The 21,881-nt window shown below is 36.8% G+C and overlaps 1 protein-coding gene across 2 annotated transcripts in view; it reads left to right on the forward strand.

Annotated features, from left to right (window-relative positions):
* Positions 1-21,881, forward strand: part of DPYD (dihydropyrimidine dehydrogenase) — a 317,433-nt gene that overhangs the window by 204,011 nt on the left and 91,541 nt on the right. For both annotated transcript variants that reach the window (XM_042818948.1, XM_042818949.1), the window contains 2 exons: positions 6,476-6,544; positions 10,243-10,326. In XM_042818948.1, coding sequence (XP_042674882.1) covers positions 6,476-6,544; positions 10,243-10,326 — 153 coding nt within the window. The remainder of the gene's footprint in view (positions 1-6,475; positions 6,545-10,242; positions 10,327-21,881) is intronic.

Below are 21,881 nucleotides of genomic sequence, written 5' to 3' on the forward strand. Positions count from 1 at the left end.
CCCAGTGCCACCTGATGCAGAGCCGGGTTTCATGTGGCAGAGCAATTACATTGCGGTTACAGCAAGCCATTCCCTTGTTTTACTACTGGTGCTGCCAATCCTAAAGGGCGATCTGTTTAGCTTTGTACCTATGTGACCTGCTATAGGGAACCTGCTTTAGCAGGGTGGTTGGACTCAAATATCTCTAGGTCCCTTCCAACTCCTACAATTCTGTGTGCATTTGTGTGCTCCTGTCAAAGCAACAGCATTCAGTTGTTTTCCAAAGAAGTAGGCTTTTTAAAATTTCTCTGAGGACATTAGATCCTACCTCACCAACATCCACTAAATAACTAAATATATGAAATCTCATACGTAGTATAGAAGTAGAGTCATCATAAGAAAATAATTGCCTTTGAACATGAGCACCTCTATTTAGCCTGGAAACCTTTGTTATTTCCTCTTCATACTGACTTTGCCTGTGTCATAGGGTGAGCAAATGATAATATTTTTGTACTCCTATCATCAACTTCTCCAAATATATTTGCCCGCTGATAATGTTTGGCCGATTTGTGTACATCTGTTGTATGTTACTTTCACTTCAGTATGAAAAATACAGTGGAGAGCTCAATATAAAGTCATATATTAAAGATAGGGCTTTATTCAAGAGGTTTTCTACAAAAATCTATGTAATAACTGTACTAATATCCCCTATTGTATTATTTTCATTTACTAAAATTATCTTAAATGTATTTTAGTTGTAAGTTAAGGATTAAAACAGTGGATAGTTAGCGATTGTTAAATATTTACTCTCTATTTGCTGAGAAGAGAGAAGAGAAAGAGAATTATGGGTCAGCAATGTCAAGACATTCCTCATTACTTGTCTTTATCATCATGCAGAATCTTTTTACTAAGGCAGCATAGAAAGAATAGGTTTATGGACTGAAGGTATAATGTTTAATATGTCCACATCCATCTAGATTGACATTTTCAACAGACGTGAATTTCCCAGGAGATACAGTGTTACTGGTTTCAGTGGATGGCATCATTTACTTCAGTGTTCCATTATTAAATTGATAACAAGATAATTCCTCTGCTTCTCAGAGACATGACAGGGTTTACAATTGTTAACTTTCTTATTGAATGGGATTTGATGTTCTAGGTAGTTTTTAATAAGAAGCTTATTTTTATTTCAGTTCTGCAGCAAATCAAAAATTACGAGAAAGTGTATAACCTAGTTAGGAACCTAGTTAAGTCTACAAAGCATCAAAATCGAGCTGGTTTAAAGAAGGTCAACTTAACAACCATATGTCTTTGTGCCCGTACTGTTTTTCACTACTGCATGTTTAAGCATGTTTGTGCAGTATGGAATATTTACTGAAGTAATCCTCTGTCTTGTGAGGTATATATTAGAAACGTTCTGTACATTCTCTGGTTGGGTGAGCTCATGGATGATGATTTCATCAACCAGTGGCCATTTGGAAAAGCGGCAGACTGCTTCAAGTGGCAGATGAATTAAACTCTAAAAATCTCTGCTGGCAAAAATGTGGCATAGCTGCAACTTCTGATGCTGAGCTAGAGTGGGAGTCAGGGCAATGAAGCTGTTAAAGGGTCTGGAATACAAGTCTTTTGAGGAGCAGCTGAGGAAACTGGGGTTGTTTAGTCTGGAGAAGAGAGGGCTCAGGAGTGACCTTATAACTCTTTACAACTATGTGAAAGGAGGTTGCATCGAGGTGGAGGTTGGCTTCTTTTTCTGGGTAACTAGAGATAGGATGAGAGGTGATGACCTTAAGTTGTGCCAGTGGAGATTCATGTTGGATATTAGAAGACATTTTTCCCTGGAAGAGTGATGATGGAATGAATCCAGGGAGGTGGTGGTCACCATACCCGGAGGTTTTTAAGAAAAGGGTGGATGTGGCACTGAGGGACATGGTTCAGAGCAGTCACAGACATGAGTTGATGTTTGGGCTAGATGATGATCTTAGTGGTTTTTACAACCGTAATGACTCTATAGTTCTGCAAAGACAGACTAGCAGTATGAGTCTCAGTGAGGTGGAAAATCTCTCCCAACCCCTAAAGTCCTGGAATGCTGGGGGATAGATCAGAGTTTGGCCTAGGTTTCATTTGTTCATTTTAGTATACAAACTACAAAAAAAAAAAAAAAAAAAAAAAAAAAAAAAGGAATATTTTTCAGCAGCAAGAATATTTTTCAGTTAGATATTTGCAGCGTTGTTTATTGTTTCACTGAAACAGCTAAAGAATGCTCAGTCAACTGTTTTTTGTTAACTTATGACCAAGGTTCTGGCGCATACCTACGCATGTGCTGGACCTTCAGGAAAGGCTGCAAATGCGCCAACTTGTTGCTGTGCATGGGTGAGGGAGGATGTGGGTCAGAGATGAGGGCACATATCCTCATTCAGACAGGGGGATTTTAATGGTTTGACATAGTAGTTCAGCTACCAAGACCAACTCCTGTCCTAATTTGCTGGTGTAGCTGTAGATATCCTTTCCTCTGGTGAGTGATGAATTAAATATTTTATTTTTGCTATTGTTTCAGACAATGTATGTTCAGTGCTTAGCTTCTTCCCAGTAAATACTTCCTCCTGGGGAATTCTGGTTAAGAACACTCAGGTTTGTTCAGACAGAGCAGGTCATGTGGCAAGGCTGTGCTGTGGTATGTAGGAATCAGAAAAATGTCTTGAAAGGAAGATTGCTATCTTTCCATCTGACCAAATCACAAATAGCTTCTGAAGTTTCGATCAATCAAGAATAATTCTGTGGTTATTTGAAATCTGAGTCTTCATGTAGCCTTCAGTCTGAGCACTTATCTTGTTTCACATCTTTCTCTCCCAAACAGGTAGCCGTCACAAAACTAATCCTTCTGCCTTCTTCAAAACTCCTGTTGATTTTACAGCTTTCAGGGGAAAAATCTCCTAATGAAAGTGCTCAGAATCTGTTTCAGCAAGGACCGTGAACATCAAAAACAAAATCCTGGGGATTTTGCAAGTGTTTGAGTAATAGGAATGAGGCACCAATTGAAGCCAGCAGCAGTGTAAAAATGGATCACATGCACACACTTGATGCTCAAACCTGGTGTATCAGTGAGAAGCAGAAATGCTGAGGGTGTCTGAGCTCCCTTAAGTGTAGGTAGATCATGCACAAGCCGGGAAAAATGGTTTAGAAACAGCTGTGGGCCTTTAGGAACAGCTAAGAGCCCATGTTAGAAGGCATGAGGATAGAGGATCATGTTTTCTTAAATTTACAGGAATTGCCAGAGTTCTTATTTAAATCCAACCCCCTGAGAGTTTTTCAGACTCTGAGTGTCTTGGAACTCTTTTATTCCCTACAGAGCAGTACAGGACAAATGGTAATTGTCTGCCTAGAGTTCTGCTGTTTTCTGGCTTTAAATAGATGTTCTCAAGATCAACTGATCAAAAGTGGGCCCAGTTATTTTTTCTCTCCTGCCTTTTGTTTTTGAAACCTCTTGCAGTGAATTGGGTGTGTTATGGAAGAAAGATCATTTGAAAACATATGTAACGGTGAATCTCATCTTTTTTTTTTTTTAAATGCTATTGCATTAATATGAGACATCTATATTGAGATAATGGAAAAGAAAAACATTCACAATGGAAATAGATTCTAGTTTAAGCTTTCAGGGGGATTATTATAAACGGAGAAAAAGTATTTTAAATACTGTGGAAAGTACCTTGTTGGTGTCCTTTTAAGTGGAATAGCTACTAATGCGTGGGTTACAGGATTGTGTGAAATGTAGCTTTTTACTATGTGCTTAACTACAGTATATTGCTATCATAATCATGTCTAAATGGTACATGATATACCTTCCCCTTTCCATCCCTTTCCCTCCACCAAAAATTTTATTTTTTAGATCTTCCCTCAGTAATAAATTCCCTTCCAGAGACTAAAGTCAGATGTCACAAGCGTCTGTCTGTCCCTTTACAGATATTAGGAGGCACTGCCCATTACTTGTGTAGTGATGACCATCTCTCTGATTGGGTGGGCACAGGGCAGTGCGGCAGTGTCTCTGCACTGTGGCTCAATAGCTGTTTGGGTGAGGAGAACAAGCGAGACAAGCTTCAGATCTGGAGTAAGAAATGGGCCAGGGATCCCACTGTGCTTCAGTAGTGCACAGTTTTACAGCAGCCCTCATTCAAGCAATGACAAAGCTGCAATTTAGTCATTTCATTTACCATTCACTGCAATTCAGTGGCAGAACTGGAAGATCTGTCAGAGTCCCCTTTTGTAAGGCAGGAAGGCATTGTTCCGCCTTGCAGTATTGGTTCAAACAACTGCACATAAACTCAGATCAGTATTGCCACTGCAGATCTGGCAAGAGAAGGCTGTGCTGCCTGGGGACCTCCTGCACAGAGCCATGCATTGGTGGGCTGTGGAATACTGGCTCCAGGGGTTCCAATGTGGTACATGGCTTGTCAGGCAGGGATGCTTTTGAAAAGCTGTTAAAAAAAAATCAACTGAAATGTGATACATTTTATTACATTCAAATAAGGCCACTGATTTTTATCATTTCCTATTGTTACTTGCCTTGCACTTCTTTTTGTAAATAATAAGAGATCATATTCTGTTTTTTCCTTCTTAAATGCCTGAATAAGATTTATGAGTAGGTTCTGACCTCAGACATCACAGGCAGTCCCCCTATATGTCCACATATAATTTGCTGTTTTATTTTAGGGTGGTTTTTTTTGGTTTGTTTTTTTTTTTTTTTCCAAATGAAAAGGCTGTAGAGGCATTTGAGGGAAGAACAGCCACTTGAGGAAGGACAGCTTGTTAATGGGGGGTGCTCCACCTAGGAATTGAGTTCAATTTCAAGATATGAGAACACCAGGGAAAAAAAAGAGAGAGGATAAAATTCTTACCATATTTAAATTTCTGTTAATTCCCTCTGAGCTCATAGTTTTCATGTGAACGTACACAGTAGAAATGTATTGTTTGCTTTCATTTATTTTTGTTGTAAACCACTGCTTCTGTCAAAAGTATCTACTTAATCTTCAACGTGAATACTAAAACTAATCAATATTAATTAGACATGTCTTAATTAATGGCTCTTTGAAACAACACAGATCTTGTTCCCTCCTCTTTTGTACACTCCCAGCAGAATTTTCAAATTTCATTAATTACACTTGGCATAACCCAACTCAGCTACTTGTGAATGCAGTCAGTCACCTTTGTCTTACAACTTTCCCTGCTGAAAAATTTGGTATATTACTAAAGCTCAATTTTGTAGATTTCTGATATACTTTGGATTATGTCTGCAATCTGTGAAGATCCTTATCATGTTGTCAGTGTCTGAGTTGTTTTGGTTGTTTTTTTTTGGCTTTATTTAATGCAAAAGAAGTGTGAATTTGACAAGATATACTTTCTAGCTAACTTCCAGATAGTGCATATTTTAACTCTAAAATTCTCATAGACCCTTTCATAAACTGATTTTTCACAATGATTTGTGGTTTTGAAATTACTAGAATTTTTTTTAAAAAATTTGTGTTTATCTCTGAGTACTCAAATTATCTCAAATAATAATGATATAGAGTAAGAGAGAGCAAATTCTGTTTCATAAACTTTACCTACAGAGCTATTCGCAATACACAACAGTATTGTACATAAGAGACAATATTTTCTTCTGTCAAAAAAAAAAAAAAGCTGTGAACCTAACCTACATGCAAATCTTTCATACATAGGAAAGAATGTGGCCAAATTTTTTCTCTTTTCTCATTTCTGGCAGTTTCTTTGAACTCAGAGTGATCCACCAAAAAACTTTAACCTCAGCAAAGGTATTACAATAAACCATGGTTACAAACAGCAGCTGGACCTGGAAGGTGCTGTGTGCAGTGGGGTGGTAGGGCAACATACAGAAATTGTCCTTGGGGAACTGAAACCATGAAACCTGGGAACCCCTTTTGTTTCAAACTCAAAGTTTGCTGCCGCTCTCTTGGCCCTTCCAGATTTTCCCTACTTCTTCAAAGTCTCATCCCTTTTTTCATCTACACCAAATACTCCCAGCTGGCTGTCACAGTGCTCAACTTGCATAGCAAGGGATTTCAGGGCTGCTTTTGGTGTGTCCATATTTCCTGAATTCAGCTGGAATATTGGGTCATTTGTTGTCACTTCAGACAATAAACTCTCAACGCTTACATCTTACTCATTTCTGAAAAGCCCTAACTACTTCTTGTCTATTATAAATAGTAAATAGCTTAATTGCTCTTACCTCAGAAATGAGTAGGCTTGACACTTTTTCTCTAGGACTGCCTTTGTTTGATTTGTCGGGTTCTATGTGCTCAAGAGAATGTAACTTCCTGTGCATTTTCTAATTGTCAGTGAAATGTAGAGCTCTATTTCATTATACTTGCTAGTGTATGCAGCTAGCAGTTTCTACATGTAGGTAGTTAATGTTCAGAATTACGCTGAAGTATGGTGTTAAAGAATCTGATAGCACTGCTGAAAATTACTGCCTTTATATTCTTTCTAGATCCTGATTGCCAGCATCATGTGCAGCTATAGCAAGGACGACTGGACTGAACTTTCAAAAATGGCTGAGGTAATGGTTTCCTAAATGTGTTGTTCCATCTATCTTTCTTTATTCTCCTTAAAAACAAGAACTATAACATGGAATTTGTGAAGAAAAAAAAAAAAAAAAAAGATTCAAAGTGAAAAATGAGAATTTAAAGCACATCCATTATAATTTGTTTATTCTGTGTTTTCATTAAAATGATGGAAATGTAAATTTAAAGTAAATCTATTCCATAAAAATGGTCCCTTGGATTTTTAAGCTGTACCTGGAAAGCCTTTAGTCTTTGAATCTATATACTTTTTATTTGCATTTTAAGCAAACTGTATATTATGACGGATGCCATGATAAAATTTAATTCTACCTTTGAGAGCCTAACTTGATCTTACCTTGCCTACAGGCACACTAGTTTGACAGCACCAAAAGAAATTTTGAATATAAAACTCTTGAATATTTAAAGTATAAAAGGCTCATTTAATGCTATTCTAGTTTTAATACAGACTTTCAAAAATGATAGCAGAGAAAGCCAACATACATAATAGCAGCCTGCATTCTTCCTATAATATAAATCCAATCTTACAGAGAGAGACTGTGCATCAGAAATCTTGATTCAATTTGAAGAAAAAAACCCTACTTAAAAACATGTACTTGTGTCCATAGGGAATAGTGTAAGAAATATTTGATTAACGCAGTAATACTTTCATTCAGAAAGGTGTCAATATCTGAATGTACCACAGTGTTCTTGTTTTTAGGTGAAACAGATTTTTCCTTATAGATTAAACTATCTAGTGGAAATAAAAACATGTTTTAAGGTGGAAAAAAAGAATGAAGATCTAACACACTGGGTAAAGAAAAAATGTGTTTTGTTTGTTTGTTTGCTTTTTTTTAATTTATTGATAGTATTAGCAGAAATCTATATGTTTTGTAAGTATTAGACAAGAGATGCTCCAAAAGTCATGCCTCCTATGTTATTATGTTGGCCTTCAATGGCAGAGTATGATGTTGGTGGTATGGCAATAGATGCTGAACCTTCTTGCCAATATTCTGTTGCATTTTGTTGATGTGTAGCAAATGGCAGCAGAGGGGCAGTCTGTCAAAATGGCATCTGATGTGTATGACCCAAAGTTATACCCTTGAATTTTTCCATGTAGAAGAGCCATTGACATGCTTCAACATTTGCTGAATGTTTATGAAGACTAAACAGTGGATGTGAGTGCAGTGAGTGGTGTATTTCAGCAGTGGTGACAGTCACGAAAGACAAGCCACCTTCTGAACAGCCACACACAGCTGTCGCACCACAAAATGAACTGCTCATCCGCATGAACTTGCGGATTACAAACACGGAACTATGTAGATCTGAATATCAGCTTCAGCGTGTTAGAAACTATGACAACATTGGAATATCACAAAGTCTGCACTAGGTGGATCTCACCAGTGCTCATGCAGGACCAGAAAGAACACAGTCTGTAAGTTTACTAGGGCCAGTTGAACCAATATGACTCTTAAGGTGATGGTTTCCTGCGTTGCATCATTACTGGTGATGAGATATGGTGTCACCACTATAACCTGGAAGGTGAATGGGGAATGTGAATTCCCCATTGAAGAAAAAGTTCAAGATGCAGCCCTTAGTGGGTAAAGTGATGTGCACTGTCTTTCGGGATAGCAAAGGGAGTGATCCTTCTGGATTTCCTGGAACACAGACAACCCATCAACTCTGGCTGCTACATCATGACACTGACTGAACTGAAGGCTCAAACTTCCACAGCCAGGCCAGTAAGGAAGATGACCATTTTTTTGCAACATGATAAGGCCAGGCCCTATACAAGTTTGAAGACGATGGAGCATGTTGCCAATCTTGACTGGACTGTCCTGCCACACCCACCAAACAGTCAGGATTTGGTACTGCCTTCTTCCATCTGTTTGGGCCATTGAATAATGGACTGCATGAGCAACATTTTCCTAGCAGCAGCACCATCATAGCAGCTGTGAAACAATGGGTCACCTCTGCTGTTAGATTTTTATGGGCCTGACGTGTAGGCTTTTGTTTATCACTGGTGAAAATGCACCGATAAAGGTGGTGATTATGCAGAAAACAGCATTATGTCACTTAGAATTTGCTCTATTAAATAGTGTTAATTGTGATTTTTGTATCTTTTGTAGTTTCCATAGAAATACATAGGAGGCATTACTTTCAGAGAGACCTATATGTTTATAATACTTATTACAAGAGTGGGACATTTTTTTTTTTGCTTCCATGTAGCTGAACATGTACATTTGGACATCATTTCTTCTTTATTCAGTGTATGAAACCCTCATACGGCTATTTGGGAAGACACTTTACTGTTGTCTGGGTGTTTTAAACCTATGAGGGAAAAAATCACTTTGGGGACTTAGGGATGTGAAATTAAACATTATAATTAAGTGCCTTGGTGATCTTCAACAGTAGTCCATATTATACCTGTATTTACCCAATTGACCATGAAATCTTCTGTGGGATATGTGCTTGACACGAGCCCCGGCGCTTCTAAGCTGACTGAGATGAATTGTGCCATTTTCTCTTCTGCCCTCCAGTTTCAAGACAAATATTTTCATCTGTTTGTATTTATGCTGCCCCTTTTAGGAAAAAAAGAAATTATTCAAGTGCATGCAATGACATGCACCATATGTAGAATACCTTTCTGCTGCAAGGCTGCTGCTTGCCCCCACTCCACAGAAGGCACTGGGTACTGCACAGTTTTGAAAGGGCAGCATGTTTTATCACATGCCTGAGGCCTTGTGGAGGAGGCGATGCTGAGGCTGTCCCAGTGGGAGCCTCCACGACTCAGCAGCATCCTGGGGACCATGACCTGCTCACACAGTCGTCCTGTCACCATGCTGCCATTGGGCCTGCAGGGTGGCCTGGCCTGCTGGGCAGCCAGGCAGGAAAGGACCTCAGGTGCGTTCTGGCTGCTCCCGTGATTCCTTACGCTGGGCACTCTTAGGCCATGGCCATGCAGCAGGCAGAAGTTCAATAAGCAACAACAAAATGCAAATGCAAAGCAAAATGCCAGCTGCAGCCATTCAGATCATAAGCAGAGAGCTCTATAGCTCAGGCCCATGCAATTCAGCGAAGTGTGTTTGTGTGCTACCAGTGTACACCACAGCTTTTTTTCCCTTTTATTTTAGGTAATAGAGGATGGTAAGAGAAATTAGCATACAGGCACTTTTCCCAATAATCTTGCTCGACTTCTGAAACAAAAATATTTAATAACAAAACGTATGGCACAGTGCAGTCATCTGAACAAAATCTAGAAAAAAAATGCATTAAAGCAGAAAGGGGAAATTTATTCCTCAACCCCAGCTCTTCAGAGCTGCCATTCCCTGTGTCACTGACTCCTGAACCTTGCCCTTACTGCTGGAATAAGGCACTGTGAGTATATTTCGTTTTTAGCATTATGCGGAACAAACTCTTTATTATGGTGATGTCATTTACATTATTTTCACTTTAGTTTCCTTTGTATTTTTGGAAAGTCATATGAATGTCTGAAAATTTTCCCCGTAATTGCCAACATATTTCTTTTTCAGTCTATCACAACAGCTTTCTCTCTCTCTCTTTTTATCTTAAGGAGAATAATCAAATATATGAATAAATATATTTAACATTAGAAATAAATGCCACAGGAAAGAGTAGATTACTCAAAGTTAATTTTGTTGTTTGTGTTTTTTTTTTTCTTTTGCATGTTGCATAGGCTGCTGGTGCAGATGCACTGGAGTTAAATCTATCATGTCCTCATGGTATGGGGGAGAGAGGAATGGGCCTGGCCTGTGGGCAGGTAGGTCGCAACAGCAATCTCTTTTGTGTCTCTTCAGCAGTTCTACACCAACACATTGCAAGTCATACTTCAGGGGAAGACACAAGCAGCAGATTACTAGCCTGAGATTTTTAGGTTGAATGTGTTTAAATATTTTGCACTAAAAAAAAAAAAAAAAAAAAGAGAATATAAACAATGCTTAGTTTTGCTCAGAACAAAAATGCATTATATATTTGACAGAAAACAATATAAAAACAAATAATTTCCAGAAAGTGCCTGGACAGAATTTGTTGGTTTCATTGCAGAGCTCTGTAGATATCTTTGAGATCACAACCTGCTGCAAACTGCCTATATCAATAATGATTTTGAAGGACATGAGATATACAGGCATTTCATTTTATAATGTTTTGCTTTTGAACCTAAATGTACTCTTGAATCACAGAGCATACATTCTGGTAGTGCCATCTACAGTTAACTTTGTCTCTTTTATTAGCCTGCATTGTATAACCTATAGATTTGATGGATGTGTACAGTTTAGATTGGGATTATCCATATTACACGTTTCTGTCATGCAGAAACATGATATACAGTTTTTCAATACATCCTATAATACCATTTAGGAGCATACATGTTATTTTGCCTGCGAAAAGAAAGCAAACATGCTCCAAAGCCTGTTCCCATATTCCTTTCTTTTTCTAGTTTTCAGATGTTTGCATGTTTTGCCCATAGTTTGAAATTTGTTTTGGTTCAGAAACATGCTCAGAAGTGAACTTGGAAATTCTCTTAAAAATCTTGGTTCACATAGGATACCTGGAGAGATTTTCTGGAGTTTGGTCATTAAATTTTCACAAGTCTGAAGTCTGTTTACCTTTGCATGCATTCCAAAGGGTAATAACGAGTTTGTGTATTTGAGCATTTGCTTGGCTTGACTTGAATTTTGAGAACTCAATTTCCCATCTTGCTACATTTTGAGATGAGGAAAGAAAGAGAAGGGAAACAAAGATTGGAAATTGTGATTGCATGTGCTAAAATCAACATATACTATTCAGTTCATCAAATTGTGCTAGTAGACGTCTTAATTCATCCTCACTTCCTCAGCTAAACATAAAACTTGAATGGTATGGTTGGATAACTAAACCATTAACTTTGTAAAACTATTAGCAGGAAGACAATAGGAGCTGTAATCATTCCAAAGCAGCAGCATGCACACTTTAGCTGAAGCTTTATCATAACAGTACTGACAGACACAGTGCATGGAGCTAATTTATTATTTTTGTTATCAAAATGATGCCAATCAATTCCATGCTATAGATCATTGTATTTAATGAAAGTAATATGGATGCTTGTCATAGCCAGTGGTTGTTTTCCAAAGTTATGATTAAAAACAGGAGAGAAGCAAATTATAAAAGCCCTCCAGGACCACACTAGTAAAATAGTAACAGTTATTAATTCTTTTTCAAAAGCTCGTTTAACAACAAACAGCTGTAGTGGTCATTTTTATAAATTTATGAAGCAATTCCCACCCTTCACTCTGCACTGCATAACCCAGTAGTTTGGATTGTCTCAACATGAGATTGCAGTACTGTTCACTAGAAGGCTGCACTTACCCAGGGTGTGTCCTGAAAATTTACATGGGTGCTGAAAAAGGCTCATGTCAAGCATGGGGACTTTTTTCTTTTTTTTTAATTTTTCTTTCTCTCTCTCTTTTTTTTTTCTTTTTTTTTCCTTTTTTTCCCCTTTTTGGCATGCGCTATTTCTTGCTTTCTCTGGCTAGAGTAATATATGCATGTGAAGTTGCTTGAATATGTAGTCAGTAGGGAGCTGTCTGGCTACATGAGTTTTTACATATCTTTCAGCTATTGTAAAATCAGAGAACCAAATGCAAAATCTGAGCATTCAGGGCTATCATGTGGATTTGTGGCTCTCCTTGGAGGACATCAGATCCAAAGCAAGAAGATTACATTATATATATATATATATGTGTGTTTGTGTGTGTGTGTTTGTATAACAATATTTCTTTCCCATACAATATAGATATTCGTTTGAATGCTTAATACATACTACCTCACTTAAATATATTAATGGTGTTTTAGATGTCTCACTAAAAATGAGAGTTTAGAGATGAATCTATCTCTTTAGATAAATAACTGAATAAAAGTGATCCTTAGAGGGCCAAATACGGAGGTTCTTCCACTAAATTGGCTAAAATAAACTTAAATGTAGTTTATCAAAGCAAAGGATGAGGATAGACCAGATAAAATAGTGATGAATGCTAGGATGAATGGTAGCCCTTGTGGGTCTACCCAGTGTGGAGGTCCTGTAGGACCCCAGTATAGATGCCAAAGTGCTTGGAACCATTTTGGCTCCATGCGTAATTTTTTTTTGCCCCTTTAGCTGAAGTCAAATAGGTCATATAAAGGTAATGTGTGGGGCAAAGGGCTCAGATATATTCTGAACACTAAAAAAAAAAAAACATGAGATATCTAGAAATTGGGGTGTGAGATTTTGAGAGATAGAGCGGATTTCAAGCAGAGCAGATTCTCTTAAATTTTTTTGATAAAATATTCCACATTTTCATAGGAAAATTTCTAAGGTATTTGGTCCATTTTCATGCCGAAGCACATTAAAATCCTCAGGAAACTACAGAAATTACTCAGTTAAGAATAATGACAGAAAAAAAAGCATGCATATTTTTACTATTTCTAATTTCTAAAATGTTCTTCTTTCTTTTTCTTTTTCTTTCTGGTTTTTTTTTTTTTTTTTTTTTTTTTTTCCTAAAGGTAAAGGAAAGGTTAATTATACTGTCTACTTTTTCTCCTCATTTCAATTCCTGTGGTGTGCCTAAGGGGAACATAGAAATCTGGGAACATTGGATTTGGTTTTTGTTATCTGCTCTCAAACACTTCCGCTGTTTATACCCACTGTAAATTTTAAAAAATTCAGACATATCAAAATAATATATGAAAAGAATTGGTGCTAAGGATGGTTGTTCTTTATACTGAATTACAGTTCTCAGGTTTTATTTGATTTTAATTCCAAGTCATTAGTGCAGACGCTCTGGCGCCTAAGCAGCACCGCTAGCCAGAGGGTAATATTAAGAGGCATCTGTATCGCTGCCAATAAGTTACTTAAAGCTGGTTCTGTATAAAATGTCAATTATATTTACTAATGCTCATTAATGATAATAAAGTCAAGGTTTGTGTTCTTTCATAACAATCTGCAACTGTATAGAAGTTTGATATCACTAAAAATTGTAACAGAATTTCCATCATTAGCCTGAAGAACACCAAGGCAAGGATTTTCTGTGCATCAAATAACGTTATGTGTTTAATAGTAAACCTGAAGATAATATGGTGAACAGCAGATTATTAAAAAAAAAAGACAGCATAATTTATTACTGAAGTAACTGTAGAAGAAAATTATAAAAATAATAAATCAATTGAATGCCTCAGAAGGTAGCACTCACATTACAGAGTCTAACTTTTGAGGTGCTCTATTTGTGATGTGCTTTTTGCCTCATTTAAAGATTCTTTCAATTTTTTTCTTTTACTAATATTAAGAAGTGGCATTAAACATTCAGGACCATTACTGTGATGTGAAATCTACAAATTTCAATGCTTGACTTTTTGGTTTTGGTCCAAAAGTCAACTGTTCCCTCCAGCTGTTCTGGTAAGAATGAATAAATAGTTGAATTGAGTCAGTAACCTCGGTTTTATTTTGCATTCCTGCTAAGTTTTGTGTTGTTCTTTGCCGTACAGATGAAACCCCAGGCTTAGTATTTGCACTGTGCATATAGGTAGAATCTCAAGAAAATTGACTGGGACAAGTGATACATAAATACTTTGAAAATATCAGTAAGTCTCTGTAGCCAAACGGAGAGTGAAAAACAACATGGAGAAAAAGAGCAGAACAGCCTGTAGCTACTGGAAAGGCAGTAACAAAGCTGCCAGATGAGTAGCTATGAAGTAGGCAAGGTGTACTGCAGATGATATAGCAAGGAACAAATTGCAGCCCAAATGTTTCAGATTGGGCATCAGGAAAAAATTCACCCAGGAGGCAATCCAGCACTGCTGTATGCTGCCCGGCAGGGCTGTGTAACCACCATCTCTGGAATTTTCAGGGCTTAGGGTAAAGCTGTAGCTAACCTCATCTGTTGTTGGCATTGTTCTCACTCAGTACAGAGCTAGGTCTAGCTGACCTCCACAAGTCATTTCAAACCACCATTTCTGTGTTTCTGTGGCTTCACTCTACAGAATTTCTATCAAAAGGTATTGCATTGTTTTATCAGAGACAGCGACCTATTTGTGGATAAGGGAGGCACAAATACTTGTTCACTGGGGTGAGATCTTCAGTATGAAGTAGAGATCTCAAGTTGAGCACATTAGTTGCATTTCCGAAGCAGACAGGAACTTTCCATACTTTTTTAAAAAAGACAATCAAATATCTAAGCCTAAGTACAAGAACAGAGATTTTTTTATGCCATGAACAAATATTTTAAAAACTAATAACATCCTGGCTGATAAATATTCCTCATTAATTAGTCATACAATCTAACTTCTAATATATAAAATATCTGCCTATCTCAGCATTAAAACTATAGGTTAGAGAGACTGTTTGGTTTTCTTATTTTATATTGAAGGAGACATATATTTCTCTTGTGAGCACTGAAATGCAGATCCTGGTTAGTTAACTATTCAGATCACATGTAAAATGAGCTTGCTTCGTAGATCTTTTCTTACCTTTATTTTTGTTTTACTTAAACTCTGCTTGCTACAGGCTCTGCTGCTGTGTTTGTGTTTATTGCCTGCAATTAGGATGCAAGTTTCATAAAAGCCCACATTGCCTCTTTCAGAAGAAGAGAAATCTGTAAAAAACAAAAAGCAAAGAAAACAAAAACAAAAACAAACAACAAAAAAAAGAGTAACAAAAGCCCTGGTTACTCTGGAAAGATGAAAACTAGCTGCATGGAACAATTAGATTTGCTCTGCTGTACCTTGGAAATAGGAAAGATGAGGCTGTTTCTTAATTGAAGTGCACAGCATAGCATGATAATTCGCTGTTGCTCTGACAGCAAGGAGCTTGAAGTATTTTAAATAAATGATGCCCCAAACAGAATTTGATTATATCTGCGTTCATGTGGCATTCTAGTATCACCCTACAATAATATGCTGGTTAAGTATAATTCATTGAGTCCTGCAGGCAGAATTAGTTCCTCCTCTTTTGTATCAGTTACTGCAATAAATTAATGCAAAGTACAGCAGGGTGGTGTTGTGCTGTGCTGTAACAGCAGTGATAGCATTCTCCCCCCCAAAATCCCATGTAACTGAACTGTGGTTACTGTTGATGATTGTGATGAGGTTTCAGGCTTTATATTGTCCTCCAGCATTGACTGCTCTCATCATTTTTGGGTCTTAAGAGAATAAGGCGTAACTGCCTTTATGTCTTTCAGTCCACTCTGTTACTTTGGGGCACCTTTTAGCCAAGTGACCTGTTTCAGTCAAATCTCTCACAGATGAAACTGTTTCAAAGATGCTGCATTTCCATAAGTTTCATAAAACTAGGCAGCTGAGCAGAGAAGAAGAGTTGTCTGCTGCTTTAACTGATGGCTATGAGCATAGGAAAGCTCGGTCAGACGCAGGAGGTGAGATCTCCAGGTGCAGACTCAGACTGAGGATTTTGTAGCTGAGGTGCTGACGGTGCTGCTCATTTGTCACTGCAGGAAGAGGTGATGGCGTGCGCTGCTTCTCCCTGAGCTGTTCACCAGTCCTGCACTTTGGTCAGAGAGCAAAGGGCCACCCAGCCCAAGTGATCTTCTGCAGCAAAGTGCTAACAGGCCCAAGGAGGCCCTGGTGCACTGCAGGGACAAAGTATTTGGCATCATGTCGCTGAGGGGATGGGGGGCATGTGAGGAGAAAGGCTCCCTCTTTCAACTCATGCACGTTTTTTCTCAAGCCAGAAGGTGTTTTTTGTGGGCTGATTCTCAAGAGAAAGAGCTTCCTGACTGTGTGGTCACTGCTGGTTGGTGAGCTCAGCCACCTCTCTTGGGACCTGTCTTCCATTCCCTTCCTATTGGTCTCGTGGGATGCAGGGGTGAGGAAATGTCACGGTTTAAATGGATTTCTTCCACGTCTTTAGTTCCATATGTCCTTTTAGTGCTCGTGTGTTCTGCTTTTTTGCAGCACATAAAAGGAGACAATGCTTAATAATGAATTATGGCTGTTAATTGCTATTTTGTCTTAAGACTTCTGTTTTTCATACACTTGAGAAGAAATGAATTAAGATGCATAGTTTAATAACTTCATCATCAGAAAACCATTCTGTATTTTACATTGCTGTTTGACAACATTTAATCCACCCCTATTACTTTGAAAAAATTTTAATTGAATTTCACAAAACTCAAAATAGAAAATAAAAATGAGATTATAGACTGGGAAGAAATGTTAACAGCACTACCACCTTACTGCAGTGTTTTAAAGACATGGTGTGGGTGTTGAAAAAATTTGCGTATTTTTTATGTGCAATGATTTTTGTTTGCATATGGAAAGCATTCTCTATAGAATCAGTTTTCTTAGAAAATGCAAAAATTATTCTATTTTCTTGAAATTCATGAAGATATGATGGTAAGTTGGGGATAACCTTATTTTCAGTCTCACTGTGATGGAAGCATTTCAGCTGAAGTTCACATTATGGATAACAAGTGTCAAAAAGAAGGTCAGTTCCTCCAAAATATAAGTGAGCTACTACTCTTTTTAAAAGAAATAAAAAAGATTTGGGCTGTTTTAATGGCACTTCAATGGCCTAACTATGACAGAATATATTGTTGGTGCTTTCCAGAAAGAAGGAAAAGCATGATTTTCTTAAAAAACAAATGGCAACCTGTACTTATTCATGCAGTTGTGTTTTCATGCACTGAGAAAGTTTCAGAAAAGGGAAATATAGAAAATTCAGGTCTGTGGTCTACAACCATTAAGTGTTTGTCTTTTTACTGATCCTGTCGGCTGCTTTGCCTTTGGATCCGTGTTTGCTACATAACAAGCTGCATTTGTTTCTAGCATGTCCAGTACACAGGAAAAGAAAAGATCAGCAGTAAGTACCTATCTGCAAATAAAACAAAGCAGTTTCAGATTGTTCATCTTGGTGCACGATAAAAGTTAACTACACTGTGCATGTTAATAGCTTTTCCTTCTATGCTCAAAGTTTTATGCTACCATTTGATAAAAGTAATTAACAAAGTCTCTTCCCTGCCTACAGGGAAGATTTTCAGGATTAGATTCATACTTGAAAAATTTGCCTCACCTTCTAGTAAAATTAGGGCACTAGAGGGCTTGCTATTTACAGCAGATCAAATCTGAATTACAGCCCATATGACTATTATTTTAAAACTCGGTGGGAAATCCTCAGAATATAGTTTTTTTGTTTTTGTTTTATTTGTTTGTTTTTTGTTTTTTCAAGTTTCTGGTTTTTTCTGCCTCTTTGCTATAGAAGAGGGACAAAGAGCTTACCAAGATGACCACAGGCAAAACCTGCTTGTAGCTGCAGTACTTGCACATTCAAGCTATATGCTTTCCTTTGAAATTTTTTTGCCTGTGATGTAAACCTTATCAGACCTTTATGCTTTCTAGAAGGTAAACTCTGCGTGAACTAAGGAAGTGAAATATTGTCAAATCATTCTGTGTACTGCTTTTTACAGTGATACGAGAAAAAATATTTTGATTGCTAGAAACTACCAAGATAAAATATTTTGTCAAGGATATAAAAGCATTTGTACATATTAATCAACACCACCACTGTTGATAAATAAATCTTCCTGGTTAGTATCTCTGAGATGCTTATTAAAGGTAAGTATGCTGTTTCACATATTTCATTGAAGGTTTAGACACAGTTGGTATCGGAACAAAATCTGATTTGAATTGGCAGTCTGTGTTTGACCCTTTCAGGCCAACAATTATTAACCTCTATACTGACAACCAAGAAAAATAATGGTTATGTCCGAGTTCCTGTTATGTTGCATTAAAATCAATAGCTGTAAATAGTGATTCCTACAATTTTAGCTGACCTATCTCAATTAGATATACCTATAGCATTTCTTAAGCCTTGTAGTTTGTTTTAAAAGTAGATTTTTTTTAACAATGTTGTTTCTTCTGGTTGTTTAGATTACGTTTTTAATGTGCAAAAAAAAAAAAAAGAAATTTAGAATGAAGAAAAATGTTATGGTTCAACCATCCACTTAAAAATAAGACTCAGTTTTCAAAATAAATTCAGTTGTCTTTCTCTCAATGGTGGGGAGAAAGCAAAAAAGCTTTCACATGATATGAAAAAAGGAATAATTGCAAAGCTGACCAAATAGAGACAGCCACAAACCTTTCCAGTCTCACTTGTTTTTGATCTTGACATCCCTCTTATCATTTCTCCACCCCCAGTACAAGCCTATGTTCTGTACTGTTGTGTATCGGTCAATCAAAAATTTCCAGCTCATTTTTGACCTTGTCTTCATGTTGGTTATCTTCACAGTCCTTAAGAAAAGGACTGCGAAAGAAGTGTGGGAGTACCATCCTGTTAATAAGGAATCCAAAGTGGATCTCCCACACAGTCCTTTGATAAATGTATTTTTGAGTTTGGATACTGACCTATGTTAATACTGGATGCTATTAGATGAAATACGTTAAACACTTATCGTACAGTTTTCTGTGAGTGGGTTTGGAGTGTTTTTCCTTAACATACTGTTAAGCATTGTTCATTGGTATATCTAGCAGTGTACTAAAAGAAGGAAATGCTGTAACAATTCATTGTGCCTATTTTTTTCATCTGGAATAGAAAGAGGTGATCAAAGGCTCTTTGTTACTATGCTTTTAACATCTTTTAAACCTTCTAATTGAAGAGCTGGAGAACTAACAAATGGTGACTGTGATGCCAAATGAGAGCAAGAAAGAACAGGATGGAAATCTGCTGAAGTTGGAGCTTATTTTGAAATTCAGATTCTATGAAAACATTTTGTTAGCCTTTTAAGATTGATTTGGCTAGCTGTTTTCTATTTACATGCACCAAATTTCTTTTCAAATTTTTGAAGTAGCCTAATTATGAGAAATACAGTAGTGTCTCTGTAGTATCACTGGCTTTTCTCAGTACCTGCTCTGCTATCTCTGCTAGTGTAGACTTGGTTTCAGAGCTTTGACTTCTCTGCTCAGCCATGACCAAAGCCTGGACCTAATCTTGAGTGACTTGATTTTGTTCAGTGGCACACTGGTACGACTGGAAAAAAAAGGAGAATCTACATTAGGCTCTCTCAAGTGGAACTTGTAGTGACTGATCTGAAGAGAAGCTGCTGAAATCACAGTGCCATGCTTGCAGCTCCACTTCAAAGTAATGAAGTCCTAGCATGTAAGAACAAAGCTAAGAGGGAGGGCTTTTTCAGTTCATATAATATAAAAGAGAAAATAAATAATTTTTGAATAAAGTCATGAGGTTATTGCTTAGAACTGTGCATGGTTAAAAGCAAATACAAATTAAGAGGCTTTAATAAATACGTAGTATACAAAGACAGATAAAGCGTATAATAAATGATATGAATGAATTTAAGTTTAAGCTATAGAAATAAAATTAAATAGAAATAAATATAAACACAAATGGAGTCTGTATGTGGTTTCCAAATGGTGATGTTTTTGCATAAATGAAATTTTTGTAACAAAAAGAGATTACGTAAGCTGGGAAACCTAAGAAGAATTTTCTAAGCTATATTTCTACATTTTAGTTCACCACATTTTCTAAGCAAATATATGCTTATTTCATTAGCATTACAAGCTTATTCATAGAAGCCACATGATATCTCTTCAGTTTAAAGATATAATAGATTTGTTGGCTTTATTCATATCATAAAAAGAACCCACAGTAAGTGAAAATATATATATGTAAATGCATACGTTTACCTAGCAGACTTCTCTTAGAGTATTTCTTAAAGGAAAAAAAGCATTTTAAAAAACATAGGTATAGTCATGAATTAAAGTAGTAAATAGTAGTCATGGTGCATATTATCACTCTGAAACTTTAGCAAAATGGTGACAGTGTGGACCTTGATTGATTCTTCTTATATTCATCATTGATTTTTTTTAGAAATTCTTCCTCCAAAGAGGTGTGTGTGTGTATATGTATATATATATATGTATATATATTCATACACATAGGTAAGTTAACTGTAAGTGTTGCCTTTTGTTTATTTCCTTGGAAACTACAACAGATAGAGCAAAATGGAAACAAAATATAATGTAATATCAGTGGGAAGGTTTGACCTCTATTGCCATACCACCAACATTTGCCCTCATGTCATGGGCCAATATAATAAAATAAGGGGCGTTATTTTCAGAGCATTCATTGTTTATGTATCTTCACATACAACTGTGAAAACTGTTATTCCTGCCTTGACTTAAAATGCCTCAATTTTTTCTTTTTGACAGCTGTGGTCAATAGATGTTGACCAAAAGCTGTCAAATTTCTTGAGAAATGATGAAACTTTTTTTTTCTTCAGACGAGAGTTATTTGTCTTCTATCTTGGGAAATCCTTCCCATTAAATTGACAGTCTTCAAACAAATTTTTAGCTTTAATTGCTTGAAATTGTATGAATACACAAACTAAAGTGCCCCTCTCTAGGATAACAGAAGTAAAATTAACTAGGATATTCAGAAATGTTGTCTCCTTTGCTGATTGATTGCAGTTCTGTATTTAAGTCAGTTCTATGAGGGCAATGTTGGGCATTTCAGAGGATAATGGAGAAAAGCAATCTTTGCTCCATATAATGTGCAAAAGAGTGAGAATAATATGGAAAAAGATGGTTGTTAAAGATTCTAACTTGAAATGCTTTAAGCTGAAATTCCCACACTTTAATTTTTCCTTCATACTTGAAGGAATGACAAAACAGTAATTCTTCACATATGAAGAGTGTTGAGATTTATTTGTTTGTTTGTTTACTTATTTATTGCTTCCTAATATTTTTCTAGCTCCATTTTTGATCTGGAAAAGAAATACATGATAGACATAAAAAAAAAAAAAAAAAAAAAGCATATCAGCTTATCAAGTCCTATGGCCTTGATATATAGGATATATGATCTCTGTAAAAAGTTTTTCTCCAGATCTACATCTTTAGTTTATGGAGTGAATTGAATGGATGAGGAATCTATAGGAATTGTCATTACTCCCTCATTAAAGCTGCTGCAAATGTATCTCACCAACACCTGCTCACACTGCAGACTGTGGGAGGTAGTGCCACTGTAACGTTGACAAGGAAAATCTAGCATGGCCTCTAAGAAAATCTACATGGTAGCTGCAGATGACAGAGACTTTTCTCCTTCCTTCTTTTTGAGAGAGTGCATGTTAGACCTAGTGGGCTCTCAAACAGAACTTGAGTTGATAACGGATTTAACCCATCCTTTTCAGTCTATTGTTGAATGAAATAGTGAGAATTATACATGATTCAAATTTAAAAGCCCAGTGTTGCAAATTCGTACTCAAAATCATTTTGTGTCATCATTCCTGAACATAAAAGCTTTTTTCCATGTCCTGTAGCAATCCATACTATTTTGGAAAA

This window comes from Centrocercus urophasianus, unplaced genomic scaffold (genome assembly GCF_019232065.1).
Source record: "Centrocercus urophasianus isolate 14NV4802_14NV808 unplaced genomic scaffold, USGS_Curo_1.0 seq_18, whole genome shotgun sequence".
Classification (NCBI taxonomy): Eukaryota; Metazoa; Chordata; class Aves; order Galliformes; family Phasianidae; genus Centrocercus; species Centrocercus urophasianus.